The sequence below is a fragment of the Rana temporaria genome, chromosome 8 (genome assembly GCF_905171775.1).
Source record: "Rana temporaria chromosome 8, aRanTem1.1, whole genome shotgun sequence".
NCBI lineage: Eukaryota > Metazoa > Chordata > Amphibia > Anura > Ranidae > Rana > Rana temporaria.
The window spans coordinates 46,561,938-46,577,679 of NC_053496.1; the positions used below are offsets into that span (position 1 = coordinate 46,561,938).

A 15,742-nucleotide genomic window follows, 5' to 3' on the forward strand; every position below is an offset into this window, starting at 1 on the left:
AATATGCAAAAAAAAAATATTTTTAATAAGGAAGGGGCACTGAAAGTGCACTTGGAGGTGTAGTCGCTGTAGATCTGAGGGAGACATACCAGGAAAATAAAAAACAGCATTTTAACTTGGTCATAATTGGATGATAAAATCAGCAGAGCTTCCCCTCAATTCAGATCTTCCCTTCAGATCTACAGCAACTGCACTTTCAAGGGCACATGTAGTACAAAGTGATTTGCCTTTTGTAAATAACTCTTTTGGTCTGCCACAGTACACAGAGCATGGGAATCCAATAGTTCTAGTAAATATAAACAGCTAAATACTATTACAAGACAATTTTATGGTCCAGTTCATTGAGGCCCTGACTAGGAATGACGCTCTGCTGGACCTGATAATCTCAAACCATCCAGAGCCAATATTTATATAAAAGAACATCTGGGTAGCAGCGACCTAGGAAGCTACCGCGCATGCGTCAAAGTCATTTTGAGCATGCGCGGGTTTCCACGGCGACCGGGTAAGTATACACACTCTCGGGTTTCTCGGCAGGAAAACTGCAGAGAATCTCACGACGAGAAAATAGAGAACATGTTCTCTATTTTTCTTGTCTAGATTCTGTGCAGTTTTCTTGTCGAGAAACCAGCAGTCCCAAGCAGCGTGTGTGTTTTTTTACCTTTTTTGTCACTTTTTTGGGTGAAATGGTATGGGTACAATGTACCCTGTTACCAATTCACATGGGGATGGCTGGGATCTGGGAATCCCCTTTGTTAAAGGGGGCTTTCAGATTCCCATAAGCCCCCCGCCCGCAGACCCCCCACAACCATTACCCGATGTTGTGGCCTGGTATGGTTCAGGAGGGGGGTGCTCTCGCCCCCCCCTCTTTTTCTGTGGCCTGCCAGGTTGCATGCTTGGATAAGGGTCTGGTATGGATTTTTAGGGGGAACCCCACGCCATTTTTTTTTATTTTGGCGCAGGGTTCCCCTTTTGAGGGGACCCCTACGCCATTTTTTAAAAAATTTGGCACAGGGTTCCCCTTGATATCCATATCAGACCTGAAGGGCCTGGTAATGGAATTTGGGGGACCACCACACATTTTTTTTATCTTGGTTTGGGGTTCCCCTTAATATTTATACCAGACCCAAAGGGCCTGGTAATGGACTGGGGGGGGACCCATGCCATTTTTTTCAATGACTTTTATCTGTATTGCCAGGAGCAATTCATTATAGCCGCGAATAGTTTAAAAAAATGTTTTCCTTTAGAAATGTAATTTTGTGCAGGGACTGTTATAAACACGGGAAACATGCGCTATACATGCAGTATATATATGTATATCTGTGTGTCCCAAGCGTTTCACGATCCTACGGGGTAAAATGACCGCACCAGCCAAGCAGACACTGGCTGGAAAAAGCGCCCAGAGGCGATTCAGTTCGCATGAGTAACGCTATACAAGTAATTCATTTATTCATATGTGATAAGGGCGATAAAGTAAACTTAGTGGTGATATTCAAATCAAGCCCACTTACTTCTACAAGTCTGTGAAAGATGACTTTGGGAGATTTTTATAGGTGGCTTTGTGCTCTCCACGTAATAGGATAGCCTTAGAGCAGTAGACCCAGAATGGGTCAAACATCACTTAATACCTTATTCTGTAAAAGTGATAGCCATCTTTATAGATAAGAAAATGTTGTCATATTAAAACAATTTGTTCTGTTGGGCTTTAAAAAAGTGAAATGGAATAGCGTGGAAAAAATTGTGAATCATCAAAATAAAAAAAAAAACATTACTAACCTTACCGATGGTGGAGGTTGCTGATAATGTAAAAAAAATGTTGCTGATAAAACTGTGTATACATTAACCTGAACATTTCTTATTGGCACAGCTGGCCAGTGTACAGGTAGGAGGAATGGAGTGGGGGGGTCCTGGTAAAACATATAAATACCTACATTATTAGCAACAAATTGTTCACTGGTAAAATCAACACCATGAAATTCCTTCTGATCTGTGTGCTCCTCGGGGCAGCTGGTGAGTATGAATGAACATAAACTTAATATATCCCTTTGCGTAGGCTCTCTATATGTAATCAGTACATGTTGTGTTTTACAGCTGCCTTGGATGATGACAAGATCGTTGGAGGATATACCTGTGGCGCCTACTCTCAGCCCTGGCAGGTATCTCTGAACTCCGGATATCACTTCTGTGGTGGATCCCTCATCAACTCCCTGTGGGTGGTCTCTGCTGCTCACTGCTACAAGGCGTAAGTGCACTTTTTAAGACAGTACTTTTTATTGGAATAGTTATGAGGCATTGAAAAAGGTAATATCTATTATTCAGAGCTTTTACCAGCTGGTTGACCAGCAAAGTGGCATGTTGATAAGATGGATGTTTGGTTGGACATGGGTTGGGTCAGCAGGAGATCCCTTGGGATGGTAATGCCCTTATTAGTGTAGAACCTATTCATAAAGAGACGTCAAATTTATCACAAGTTGTTTGGTGCTCCCAATCCCTTTGCTAACATATAGCTCCTGTGTAATATCCAAATCAGATATACAAAGATAACCATTATTGCAAAAAAAAAAATATAGTGCTCCGAACAATAATTAAGCTAGACAAATGAAACTATGTAAAAATAACCATACCAAAGTTTAAATCTTCCCTTATAAATAAACAGGCCTCTGACTATTCCTTCCCTGTTCTATACCAACCAAAATTAAATGTTTTCAGTACCCAAAATGACTGTTCTTCACTCCTGGAACTGAAGGTGAATGTACCAACCACTAGTGGTACACGTTCCATACTAAGCAAACCTACACTGCTGCTCAGTTTGAAACAAATTAACTGGCTTCTATCCAGAATTCCTTCAATTAAGATGCAAATATATACTGATTTCATTGAATTTGTCTCTATACAGGAGCATGCAAGTCAGACTCGGAGAGCACAACATCGCTGTCTCTGAGGGCACCGAGCAGTTCATCAACTCTGCCAAGGTCATCAGAAATGCTGCATACAACTCCAGAACCCTGGACAACGACATCATGTTGGTCAAGCTGGCCTCTCCCGCCACCCTTAACTCCTACGTCAAGAGCGTGCCTCTGCCCGGTGGTTGCGCTGCTGCCGGCACCAACTGTGTGATCTCCGGATGGGGCAATACCCTTAGCAGTGGAAGTAAGTCAACATCACTGTAATATCATATATTACTGATAATAAATGAGGCTAAGCTTCTCAGGTAAATTTGCCAAGATTGAAAATGTAGGCAAATTAAAACACCTAATAAAAACGAATTGAAAAGAAAATGTAGGCAAAATGATTCCTTTGAGGAACAAATACCATAAATCCTAATTCTGGGCAGTTAGGAATTAATTGTTTTTTCAAGGGTTTTGAATAACACAAAATAATGTTTAACCTAATCCAGAGTCCTGAAATCTCCTTCCATGAGGTTATGGGTGTGGTGACCAGTTGTCCAAAGCCTCTCTTCTTGCCAGTTCTCTGACAAGCCTTGTTGTCACTGCTCCTCTTACTGAGGTCATCATGTACAGTGCAGGACCAACCTAATGACCATGTCATTAGGGAGGCTGCTGGAAGGAGGGCCCAATCCCATTTTGGCACCAGAGGGACCAAACAGGAGTCTGTCCCGGGGTAAAATAGATATCACTCTGGGTTATCCTTTATGAGCTTGGAGAGGGGCAATTTTAGTTAAGCAGGCCATTGATGAAGCAACACTGGCAGATTTGATGGGGGAATCCCCCCTTGGAACTATTGTGTTTTTACGGGGGAATGGGGGGATGTCCCTGCCAAAAGAACACAGTGATTATTGCTAGTGGCTACAGACACTGGCAATACTTGTATGCTAACAATTGGACATACTAGTTGTACCCAAGTTAATTGATGGATACACTTGGGTACAATCTGCCAACTCATAGATGGATTAAATGATTTGAACCATCTATGGCTGGCTTTAGACTTTACTAAAGAAAAACAAAACATATATAAAGTAGAAAAAAATAAGAAATATATTCTGAAATGTCTTTGAAACTCAGAACAAGTGTCCCCATTGGAAGACTTCCCTTTTTCCCCTTCTGTCAACCGCTCAAAATGTTGGATTTTTCTTCATTTTCAATCCTGGTGACAATGGTCATCAGGACAAATAAAGAGGGAGCTCGTCTTCAGTGAGAACACAGGCAGCAATAAAACCTGAAGAAGGGTTTATCAGCCCACCCACATCCCTCTATCCCAAAAATGTTGACCGCTTATTTTTAATTGAAAATAAACACAGATCTCAATAACTAGAAGAGGGGTGGGATGATGGGTCAGCTGTGTATGCGTAATCTCATCTTCTAATTTTTAGAACTATTCAAAACTTAGGCTGTATAAGTAATTCACAACATAGTTGAAAGTCACCTTGGTAAAGAGCTGCAGAATATCCACAAATGCACCACATGCTGGCTGCAAGTGGTAAATATAATAATAAATAATTATGATTTTTTTCAGATTTTACTGACTAACAATGCATAAAGAAAGCTTTTGTCTTTTTTTAACATGGTTTGTTCTTTCTCCTTCTGTCTTCAGTCAATATTTTATTCACTACATTTTGTTTTTAAATTGCAGCCAGCATGCCTAACCTCCTGCAGTGTGTGAACGCCCCCATCCTGACTTCCGCCCAGTGCAGCAACGCCTACCCCGGAGAGATTACCGGCAACATGATCTGCGTTGGCTACCTGGAGGGAGGCAAGGATTCCTGCCAGGTAATTGCCACAACTTATTTCAATTTTGTATATAAAGTCGTACTGTTCAAATAAATGTGTTCTCTCAAACTACTAGTAGTTTTTATAGGCTGGGAATTATTATTATTTTTTTTTGTTATGTAAAACATTTTTTATTTTAACGTATAATTTATAGTCCAAATGTTCAGGAGAAGTTTTGAAATTAGAATGAAGATATTTCTAAATGTATAGTAAAACAGATCTGCTGTAGTAATATTTTATATTAGTTGGAAAAGCAACTAATAAAGTTAAGGCAATATGGACAAAAACAGAATCTTAAAGTATAACTGAACCCTAGAAATAATATGCAATGATTTACTAAAACTGGAGAGGGAAAATCTGGGGAAGCTCTGCAAAAAACAAACAAAAAAAAAAGAACCAGATTTTGCACTGTCCAGTTTTAGTAAATCAACCCCAATATCTTTTTGTTTTCCAGTGCTAAGATATGGTGGCTGCATTATTTTTCTCATTTTCAGGTTAAGAATGTTTTTTTTTTTTTTTAGCAAATATAGGAATTAACCGTTTTTCCTGTGGGAAAATAAAGATAGAGCCTGAAAAAAATAAAAATAAAACCAACACAGCCACCGCATCTAAATACTTATCATTTACTGTCATTTACCCAAAGTTCTAAAAAAATATTTTTCTATTTTCAGGGTGACTCTGGTGGCCCCGTGGTGTGTAACGGACAGCTCCAGGGTATTGTCTCCTGGGGATACGGCTGTGCCCTGAGGAACTACCCCGGTGTCTACACCAAGGTCTGCAACTACAACTCCTGGATCGCCAGCACTCAGGCTGCCAACTGAACTTTCAACTGAAATACTTATTCAGATCATTCATCATCAAATGATGTTCTAGACTCAGACTTTACACCTACATTCTGTAATGACCAAATAAACATATTTCTTTATATAAAATAGTTTTGTTCATCTTATATATTACTACAACTATTGGTTCTCCATTTGCTGCTCATCTTGGCTACAGAATCTTGGCTGCAAAAAAAACAACAACATATGCCATGCAGTCTGTCACTAGCAGAAGGATTTTTACAAAATGCCATGCATATTGGGGGTGGAAGTACAGCTATTTGGTGGAGGGCTGATGTCAGTAGCTCTACTTTCATGGTGGAAAAAGGCAAATAAAAAATAATAATATAGCATATACAATTGTTACACAAGCTAAATTGTAATTTATTATTGTTATTAAGTAGTTCACCTCCAGGACGCTGTTCACAAATAAAATGTTGGTCCTTTTTCCCCCCACAAATTGAGCTTTGTTTTGGTGGTATTTGATGACCTCTGTGTTTTTATTTTTTGCGCTAGAAACAAAGAACTACTGACAATTTTGAAATAAAAACTATATTTTCCTGACGCATTCATGGCAGCACACACTGGGTTGTGACTCCGCCCCCACAACCTGACAGGATTGGTTAGCTATAAATTCGAAGGGGAGACACCCGGCATCATTCTCTTTTTTTATCCTCACCTGCAGGACATGGACGTACAGCTTGTCTCCTACCGCTATCGCCCCAGCAGGTTCAGCCTCTCCTGTTTGGAAGTCCCCCTTGTACAGTCTCTAATAGAGCTTCTATAGGGGGAACCCCGCTCTGGTGGTCTCAGGGGTTAAATCCCGGCTATCCCTGGCTTATATACAAGCTTTAAATAAGCTTAGACTGGCAGTGTGGCTCATGCTATCTCTCCCTTTTTCCTGCTGAGTATTATGCTCGTTTTTTTATGTTCACATGGCTCCCTGATTGTTCCTTCACACATTTCCCTTCTGTATTAATTTAAAACAGTACCTCAGCAGCAGGCTCTCTGAGCCCTGTAGTGCCTCGCAGCCGCCGCGTTCCCCAGACGTACTGCGCATGCGCGCAGCAGAGTGATGACGCCGGAGGTCTCCCTCGCCCTCATCCAAGATGGCGCCGGGGCGCACGGGACGCTACTGCGCATGCGCGATTGCGTCATCAACGCCGCGACGGCGGCGCCAGATTCAAAAAGGCTGAAAAATTCCTTTTTTTCCCCAAGGCTGCTGCTTTGCCCAAATTTCACCGGATTTTCTCCCAGGGTATGTAGGTGCCTTTTCCTTTCTAGGGTTTACCTTGCACTTGCACTTTTCCACTGTTAAACACCTGTTGCTTCCTTTCAGCTATCCGCAATCTGCTGCTTCCTTGTATGTCTTATGGAGCCCACTGCCCTCGCAGACCACATTCAGCAAACAAGGTATGGAGACCGTCATACTATTAGGTAAGTAGAGAAGAGACAAAAAAGAGAGCCGGCCGCTAATCACTGCCTTTTCTATTGCAGTCCCATCAGGCCTAGAGACGCAAGCCCACGGCGCAGGGAGAGGTCCAGGCATGCATCAAGCAGGAGATCCCGCAGGAGTCGGTCAAGATCTTCCTCCCGCTACCATCGCTCAAGGCATAGCCGATCACGCCGCAGCCGCTCCCGTCACAGCCGGTCTCATCGCAGACGGTCTCCCTCATCTCACCGCGAGCATTATCATACCCGTCCTGCAGCAAACGCTTGCTGGGTGTGCGGTGCTACTGCTTTGCCAGGAAAGCTAGCATGTCAGACTTGCTTTAAAGAAGCAACCAGAGAAAAGGAGACGAGCGCCAGGATGACTACAGATTTCTCCTCGCAACAGCTCGTGGGGGAGTCAGCGCAGGAATCAATGTGGACCTCAGTTCCTTTTGTCTGTGAGGAGCCCACTCCGGGCACTTCATCCGCCTCCGGCCCATATGCCCAACTGATAGAGGCTCATTCCGATCATGAAGATCGAGAACTTGTGTCCGGATTTGACTTCTGTCTAGTCGAACCTTTTGCCCGCTCGGTCAAGGCGACAATAGGTTGGGAAGAACCCGTGACGGAACCACTAAAGGTTGGGAAATATTTCCCCGAGTTAAGGAGGGACCCAGAACTGTTTCCCTTCATCGAAGAATTGGAAGACCTCATTAAGGAGGAGTGGGAAAAGCCGGACAAGCGTCCCGGTCTGTCCAACAAACTCTCTAAACTGTACCCTCTGAGAGACTCTAAAGTCGCTTCCCTCATTAACGCTCCCGTGGTGGATGCTTCTCTTATGCGACTCGCCAGGCATGTCACTCTGCCAATAGAGGACGCAGTATCATTCCGGGATGTTCTCGACCGTAAGATCGACCTAGAATTAAAGAAGGCTTACTCCACGTCGGGGGGAGCATGTAGACCAGCTATTGCTACAGCAGCTGTCGCCAAGGCCATTTCCGCATGGGCAACCAATGCTGAGAAGGCTCTCCTGGAAGGTGCGGATCGAGGGGATGTCATATCCTCCTTGCAGGAGATCAGACTAGCCGGTGACTATATGGCGGGGGCCTCGGTGGACATCATCCGTTCTTCGGCCAGGTCCATGTTGGCCTCAGTTATGGCCCGCAGAGCCTTATGGTTAAAGCCCTGGGTTGCTGACGCGGCTTCAAAAGCCAACTGGTGCAGGATACCATATGATGGCACGAACCTGTTCGGCACAAAATTAGATTCGGCAATCTCCAAGGTCACTGGTGGGAAATCGGGGCTTATTCCCTCCGACAGAAGACCCAAGCCTCAGAGAGGTCCTACCTTCAGGCGTAATCTGCCTGAGAGGTACAGGGAGGCCAGATCCTATCGCCCCGGTAAAGAGTTCAGGAGAGAATGGAGACCTAACCGCCCACCCTTTACGAGAGGGCAGAAGCCCAAGGCCACCGCTGCAGGGGACCAGCAGAAGTCCTTTTGAAGTCTTGCCTGCCCACCCAGCAGAGGTGGGCGCCAGGCTCAGCAGTTTCGCACAAATATGGTCGGACCACATAGAGGACCCATGGACTCTTTCTACAATAAAGTATGGCCACAGATGGAACTTTATAGGGGTGTTGCCTCACACTACCTTCCAACCCACCAAGATACCGTCTTCCCTAGACAAAAGGAAACTGCTCACTCAATACATTTTAGAACTAGTTCAGAAAAGGGCTATCGTGGAAGTTCCTTCGCACCAAAGAGGCAGGGGATTTTATTCCCCTCTCTTTCTGGTGCGAAAGAAATCAGTGGACCTTCGGCCCGTGCTGGACCTCAAGCGGCTCAACAGAAGGATTCAGATAGAGGCCTTCAAAATGGAGAGTCTCCAGTCCATCCTCCTGGCAGTGAATCTCGGGGACTGGATGCTGTCGATCGACCTGTCAGACGCCTACCTCCACGTGCCAATACATCCCGCATACCAGAAGTTTCTGCGCTTTTCCATCGGCCAACATCACTACCAATTCCGATGTCTACCATTCGGGATCTCTTCGGCTCCCAGGACGTTCACAAAGGTTATGCTTCCCCTCATAGCATTCCTCAGAGAGAAGGGGCTGCGGGTGCATCATTACCTGGACGATATCTTGCTCTTGGCAACAAATCGGGAGACCCTTCTCCTCCAGCGAGAGATCCTAATCTCGACCCTCCAAAAGTTTGGCTGGTTAATCAACTGGCGAAAGAGCAGCCTTCAGCCATCACAGTCCATGGTTTACCTGGGGGCAGAATTGGACACGAAACAGAACAGGGTACAACTGCCCTTAGAGAAGGTGAATCCCTTAGTCCGGAAAGTGCGGAATCTATTGTCCTCCAGTCTCACGTCTTCCAGAACCTGCCTAAGTATGCTGGGCTCGATGTCATTCACCATACCCATGGTACAATGGTCCCAATGGCGCATGAGAACCCTGCAGAACACCTTTCTCAGGCATTGGGACGGAGCATCAATGCACCAACCCATCAGCATCCCCAGTCATGTAAGACACTCCCTTCTGTGGTGGACTTGCCCTTCCAACCTCAGAAGATTCAGGCCCATAGCTCCTCCGGAACCGGAGATAGTGACATCCGATGCCAGCGAGAGAGGTTGGGGGGCTCACTACCTGGATCAGACAGCCCAGGGTCACTGGCACTTCCCTGCTTGGGGGACAGTCTCAAATATACTGGAGCTCCGAGCGGCATTCCAGGCCCTCTTAGCCTTTGCGCCTCTTCTACAGGGGAAGAGCGTCCTAATTCGGATGGACAACAGGGTGGCGGTAGCCTACATCCAGAGGCAGGGCGGTACCCGAAGCCTCACTCTTCTGGAGGAAGTTCGCCCCATAATGGAGTGGTCCCAGATACATCTTCTGGACCTGAGAGCAGTCTATGTCCCAGCAGCACAGAATACGCTAGCCGACTTTCTGAGCAGGGAACTTCTATCCAACAACGAGTGGTCCTTGAACCCCCGGGAGTTCTCCGTTCTGACGGAAACCTGGGGGGTTCCGGAGATAGACCTGGCAGCAACACCAGCGAATGCCAAGTGTTCAAGATTCCTTTCCAGGGTACCCTTTCCAACAGCAGAGGGGACAGATTGCCTCCTTCACCCATGGGACTTCAGTTTGGGGTACATCTTCCCCCCAACTCCTCTAATAGCGAGGTTTCTATCTCGGCTCCGAAGGTCGTCGGCCACAGTAATCACAGTGGTACCATTCTGGCCGAGGAGACCGTGGTTTACGACGCTCCTACAGCTCAATACCCGACCTCCAATCCACCTTCCAGTTACAACGGATCTCCTACTCCAAGGTCGGTCTCTCCATCCAGCCCCAGACAGGCTCCACCTGACAGCCTGGAGGTTGAGAGGGCTAGACTAAGGGAACAAGGATGTTCCCAGGCGGTTATAACAACCTTAATGCAAGCCAGGAAATCCTCCACGAACACCATTTATACCAAGATTTGGGAAAAATTCGCCCAGTTGGCGCAACTCAAAGGTTGGAACCCCGTCTCACCCGATCCTTACCAGATCCTGGAGTTCCTGCAAACAGGAATTGACAAGGGCCTAAATTCAAGCACCCTAAAGGTACAGATCTCCGCTCTGTCCGCCAAAACTGGCACCAGGTGGGCCTTGCATCCTTTGATCATCCAGTTCATAAAGGCATGCGTAAAGATCAGACCACCCAGAAGACCGTCCTTCCCATCCTGGGATCTTTCGGTGGTCCTCGAGGCGTTCTCCAATCCACCCTTCTTCCCACTTAACTCGATTTCTCTATGGGATCTAACCTTAAAGTTATCCTTCCTCATTGCCATTGCCTCGGCAAGGAGAGTGTCGGAGTTGCAAGCTCTCATGTCTAAGGAGCCATACCTGATTTTTCATCCCGACAGGGTGATTCTGAGACCATCAGACCGTTTCCTTCCATTACAACCAGGACATCGTCTTACCATGCCTTTCTAACGAGAATGGCGAACCTCATGCCTTGGACATTAAATCTACAATTTCCAAATATCTGTCGGCTACTACCCATCTTCGATCAACAGACGCCCTCCTGATTATACCTCACGGAGCCAGGCGAGGCCAGGCGGCCACTTCCCGCACCATCGCCTCTTGGCTGGTCAGGGCTATTGAAAAGGCGTATTCCACTCAGCAGATGGAGATCCCGGAAGGCGTCAGGGCACACTCAACCAGGGCAGTGGCAACCTCTTGGGCAGCATATTGTGGTGTTTCTTCGGAAACTATATGCAGAGCAGCAACCTGGTCTTCCAGGCATACCTTTATCTCCCACTACAGGGTGGACGCCGCTCTCTTGGCTACGGCCGAATTTGGCAGATCTGTCATCAGGGCCAATTCTTCTGCTCTCTAGGGAATAAAATACTTTTGCATTGAACCCGCCCGACTAGCGAGTTATTTCCCAGTGTGTGCTGCCATGAATGCGTCAGGAAAACGGAAAATTGTATACTCACCTTTCCGTAATTTTCCTTTCCTGACGCATCTTCATGGCAGCACACAGCTGCCCACCCTGTTGTTCAATGATGATGATATTTACGGAGAATGATGCCGGGTGTCTCCCCTTCGAATTTATAGCTAACCAATCCTGTCAGGTTGTGGGGGCGGAGTCACAACCCAGTGTGTGCTGCCATGAAGATGCGTCAGGAAAGGAAAATTACGGAAAGGTGAGTATACAATTTTCCGTTTTTTTTCATTTCTGCTATAAAAACATCAAATAAAAAAAAAAATCGAATTTCTTCATTAATTTAGGCCAATATGTATTCTGCTACATATTTTTGGTCAAAAAATTCTAAAACTTTATGAACAAAAAAAAAATAATAATAATACCAATAAGTGTATATTGATTGGTTTGTGAAAAAATTATAGCGTCTACAAACTATGGGATATTTTTATTTATTTATTTAGATTTACTAGTATTGGCGATGATCAGTGACTTGTAGCCAGGCTGCAATATTGCCACAGACAAATCAGACAACTAACTGACACTTTTGACACTTTTTTGGGGATCAGTGACATTATTACAGCGATCAGTGCTAAAAATATGCACTGTCACTGTACTAATGATACTGGCTGGGAAGGGGTTAACATCAGGTGCAATCAAAGAAATAACTGTGTTCCTTGCTGGTGATTCAGTGTAGTGGGGGTGGTGCTTTTACTATTGGAAGACATGGATTGGTGTTTTTACTTTACAGGAACACAGGATCCATGACTCCTATACTGACAGAAGGACAATCTACCTTGTTAATATACTGTAAGCAGACTGTCATTCTGTCATTCTACCGAGCAATCAGTGGGTGCTGGTGTACATTGGGTCCATGAGAGCTGCTGATCAGCTTCCGCTGTGTAAAATCATGACGGGAGCGAGCCAGTGGCGGCGCGCACTCATGCCCAAAACACAAAAGTGCATAATCACGTATATATATATGTATACCAGTATATATAGATATGTATATATATATCTCCTCTTCTCAAGAGAGAATAAATTCAGTTACTCAAATCTTTCTTATCAGTTTGGTTGCCCTTCTCTGCACTTTCTCCAGTTACCCAATATACTTTTATGAACTGGTGCCTAAAACTGAACTGCATATTACAGATGAGGTCTTACTAATGATTTGTACAGGGGAAACATTATAATATCTCTCTCTGAAGTCCATACCTCTCTTAACCGCTTCATGACCGCCTACCTTAAATATACTGTCGCCTTACGCCAGATCACGTACCTAGTATGTGATCTGACACTTTTAGGTCTGGGGTGCACACACAGAGGGAGCCCAGTGGCGTGTACTGTGGACTTGATGTCCCCTGGCAGCCGCCGATTACACAGGACACATGCAGAACCACAATCAGCCTATGTAAACAAGGCAGATTGTCGTTCGCTTAGAAGGGAAGATATTGATCCTGTGTTTCTGCAATGTATGAACACAGATCTTTGCCATCCCCTAGTAAAAGCAACTCCCCCACACAGTGAGTAAGCACAGGCTAGGCACATAGTTAACTCTATGATTGCCCCTTAGTCCAATTTATCCGCCATAATAACACTAGTAAAAAAAACAATTCTCATACTTTTTGTTTTTTTACCAAAAATATGTAGCAGAATACATATTGGCCTAAATTGATGAAGAAATTCGATTTTTTACATTTTTTATTGGATGTATTTTATAGCAGAAAGTAAAAAAGCTAAATTGTCAGTCTTTTTTACTTCATAGCGCAAAAAATAAAAACCGCAGAGGTGATCAAATGCCACCAAAAGAAAGCTCTATTTGCGGAGAAAAAAATAATATTATTTGGGTACAGTGTCAATAGACCATGTAAGTGTCACAGTTAAAGTAACACAGTGCCATATCATAAAAAAATGGCCTGGTAATGAAAGGGGGTGGTTAATCTTCCGGAGGTCAAGTGGTCAATATAAGAAAGGACTTTGCTCGCTTTGGAAACCACAGCTATTAACACCCTGATCCTTCTCCACCATTGATTCCCCCAGTTGTACTGCCCCTAGTATGTATGCTGCATGCCTATTCCTAGCCCCCAAATGCATAACTTTACATTTATCAACATTAAACCTAATTTTTCTACATAGTTGCCCAACTAGACAGTACATTGAGGTCAGCTTGTAAGTTGGAGACATCATGTAAGGACCAGGACGTTATTCCACTGCAATCATTAAAGAGGAAGTAACCCCCCCCCTAAAAACGGGGAAAAAAATAATGAGCTAGTATGCATAGCATACTACTGTAGCTCATTATATTGCTACTTTCCTGAAATCAAGGCCCTCAAAGTGCTCCTCGTTCGCTGCCGCCGCCATGTCCCCTCGCAGATTCTTCCTGTTTTCGCCGCTCCGGCACTGTGATTGGCCAGGGCGGCGATGACGTCACCCCTGCGAATGCGCGCGGGACCGGCAGATCCCCGCGCATGCGTGGGAATACCGCATTAACTCAAGTTATGCCATTCAGAAAACGGCACGCTCAGTGCGCCTGCGCCGTTGTCTACGGTGCACATGCACCGTACACATCGGCACCTGTCATTATTGTAAATGTCTCCTAAACCATGTAGGGTTAGGAGATATTTCTTGCACCTACAGGTAAGCCTTAATCTAGGCTTACCCTTAGGTGCAAGTTGTGTGGTTGGGTTTACAACCACTTTAACCACTAAATAGTTTTCTATCCATTGACAAACGGATCTTTCCAAGCCTGTAGACTTTACATTATACATTAGCCGTGTGTGAAGAACTGTGTCAAATGCTTTGGCAAAATTAAAGTATACCACGTCCACAGCCACCCCCCTGTCCAAGGTTTTACTTGCCTCCTCAAAAACAGAAATCAGTCAGTCTGACAACTTCTGTCTTTCATGAATCCATGCTGTCTGTTGCTTAACAGGCAAATGGGCGTACAGGTAAGTCCCCTTTAATTTGCCGCCGTGTGGTAGCGCACGTGCCCGTGGGACCCGTGGACTCGATGTGCGCCGGTGTCCCGCGATCGTGTCACGGAGCTGTAGAACGAGGAGATGTCCGTGTAAACAAAACATCTCCCCGTTCTTCCTAGTGACATGTCACTGATCGTACGTTTCCTCTCATCGGGAGCAGCGATCAATGATGTGTCACTCGTAGCTACGCCGCTAACCGTTATAATCGCTCCCTAGGATACACTTAACCCCTTCAGCGCCCCTATAGGTTAACCCCATTCACTGCCAGTGTAATTTGTACTGTAAATAGTGCATTTTTATAGCACTGATCGCTGTAAAAATGACAATGGTCCCAAAATGGTATCAAAAGTGTCCGATGTGTCTGACATAATGTCACAGTCACAATAAAAATCGCTGATCGCCGCCATTACTAGTAAAAAGAAAAATTATTAATAAAAATGATATAAAACAATCCCCTATTTTGTATATGCTATAACTTTTGCGCAAACCAATCAATAGACGCTTATTGCGATTTTTTTACCAAAAATATGTAGAAAATACATATCAGCCTAAACTGAGGAAAAATAAAAGTTTTTTTACATTATTTTTGGGGATATTTATTATAGCAAAAAGTAAAAAATATTGAATTTTTTTTTAAAATGTTCGCTCTATTTTTGTTTATAGCGCAAAAAATAAAAACTGCAGAGGCGATCAAATACCACCAAAAAAAGCTCTATTTGTGGGAAAAAAAGGACGTCAATTTTGTTTGGGAGGCACATGCAAGACCGCGCAGTTGTCAGTTAAAGCGATGCAGTGTGGAATCGCAAAAAGTGGCCCGGTCTTTGTCAGCCAAATGGTCCGGGGGTGAAGTGTTTAAAATATTTTTTTCCAGCAAAAATGTGGTCTTTTATTAAACTCTCCAATATCTTCTTGACTATAGAATTTAAAAAAACAGGTCTTTAGTTACTTAGTAAATACTTTGATCCGTTTTTAAATTAATTTAAATATATTGGCCTTACGTCAATTCAATGGCACCATTCCAGTCATTAACGAGTCCCTAGAAATAATGGGTGCAGGGGTGCCACCCCCCTAATCCATGTGCCCGGCCCCTAATCTATATGTAGGCGCATGCATTTCATTTTGTTTTGTTTTCAAGCACATGATTAGAGCCTGGGACTCTAACTGGCTTAAAAAAGGGTGGGCTTGGGGCGCAGAGCACTGTGCCCTGCGCCCACCCAGTTGTGTGACAATAGCGAATTCATATTCACTGTGGATTTATAACCGATGCTTTTGCATACTAACCATCGGTTTTGACCTATCGGTTAGGCGTCCATCGGTTCAAT

At 44.5% G+C, this 15,742-nt stretch overlaps 3 protein-coding genes across 3 annotated transcripts in view; 2 read left to right on the forward strand and 1 right to left on the reverse strand.

Moving 5' to 3' along the window:
• The window catches only part of LOC120946874 (trypsin-like), a 169,936-nt gene that overhangs the window by 49,723 nt on the left and 104,471 nt on the right, over positions 1 to 15,742 (forward strand). The gene's annotated exons all lie outside the window — the stretch shown is intronic.
• LOC120946880 (trypsin-like) overlaps positions 1 to 15,742 on the reverse strand; it is a 33,493-nt gene that overhangs the window by 12,871 nt on the left and 4,880 nt on the right. The gene's annotated exons all lie outside the window — the stretch shown is intronic.
• Positions 1,897 to 5,559, forward strand: LOC120946888 (trypsin-like). The gene is made up of 5 exons (XM_040361712.1): positions 1,897 to 2,007; positions 2,089 to 2,239; positions 2,894 to 3,147; positions 4,588 to 4,724; positions 5,396 to 5,559. The coding sequence occupies exons 1-5, from the start codon at positions 1,968 to 1,970 to the stop codon at positions 5,543 to 5,545; spliced, it is 732 nt and encodes a 243-aa protein (XP_040217646.1). The 5' UTR covers positions 1,897 to 1,967; the 3' UTR covers positions 5,546 to 5,559.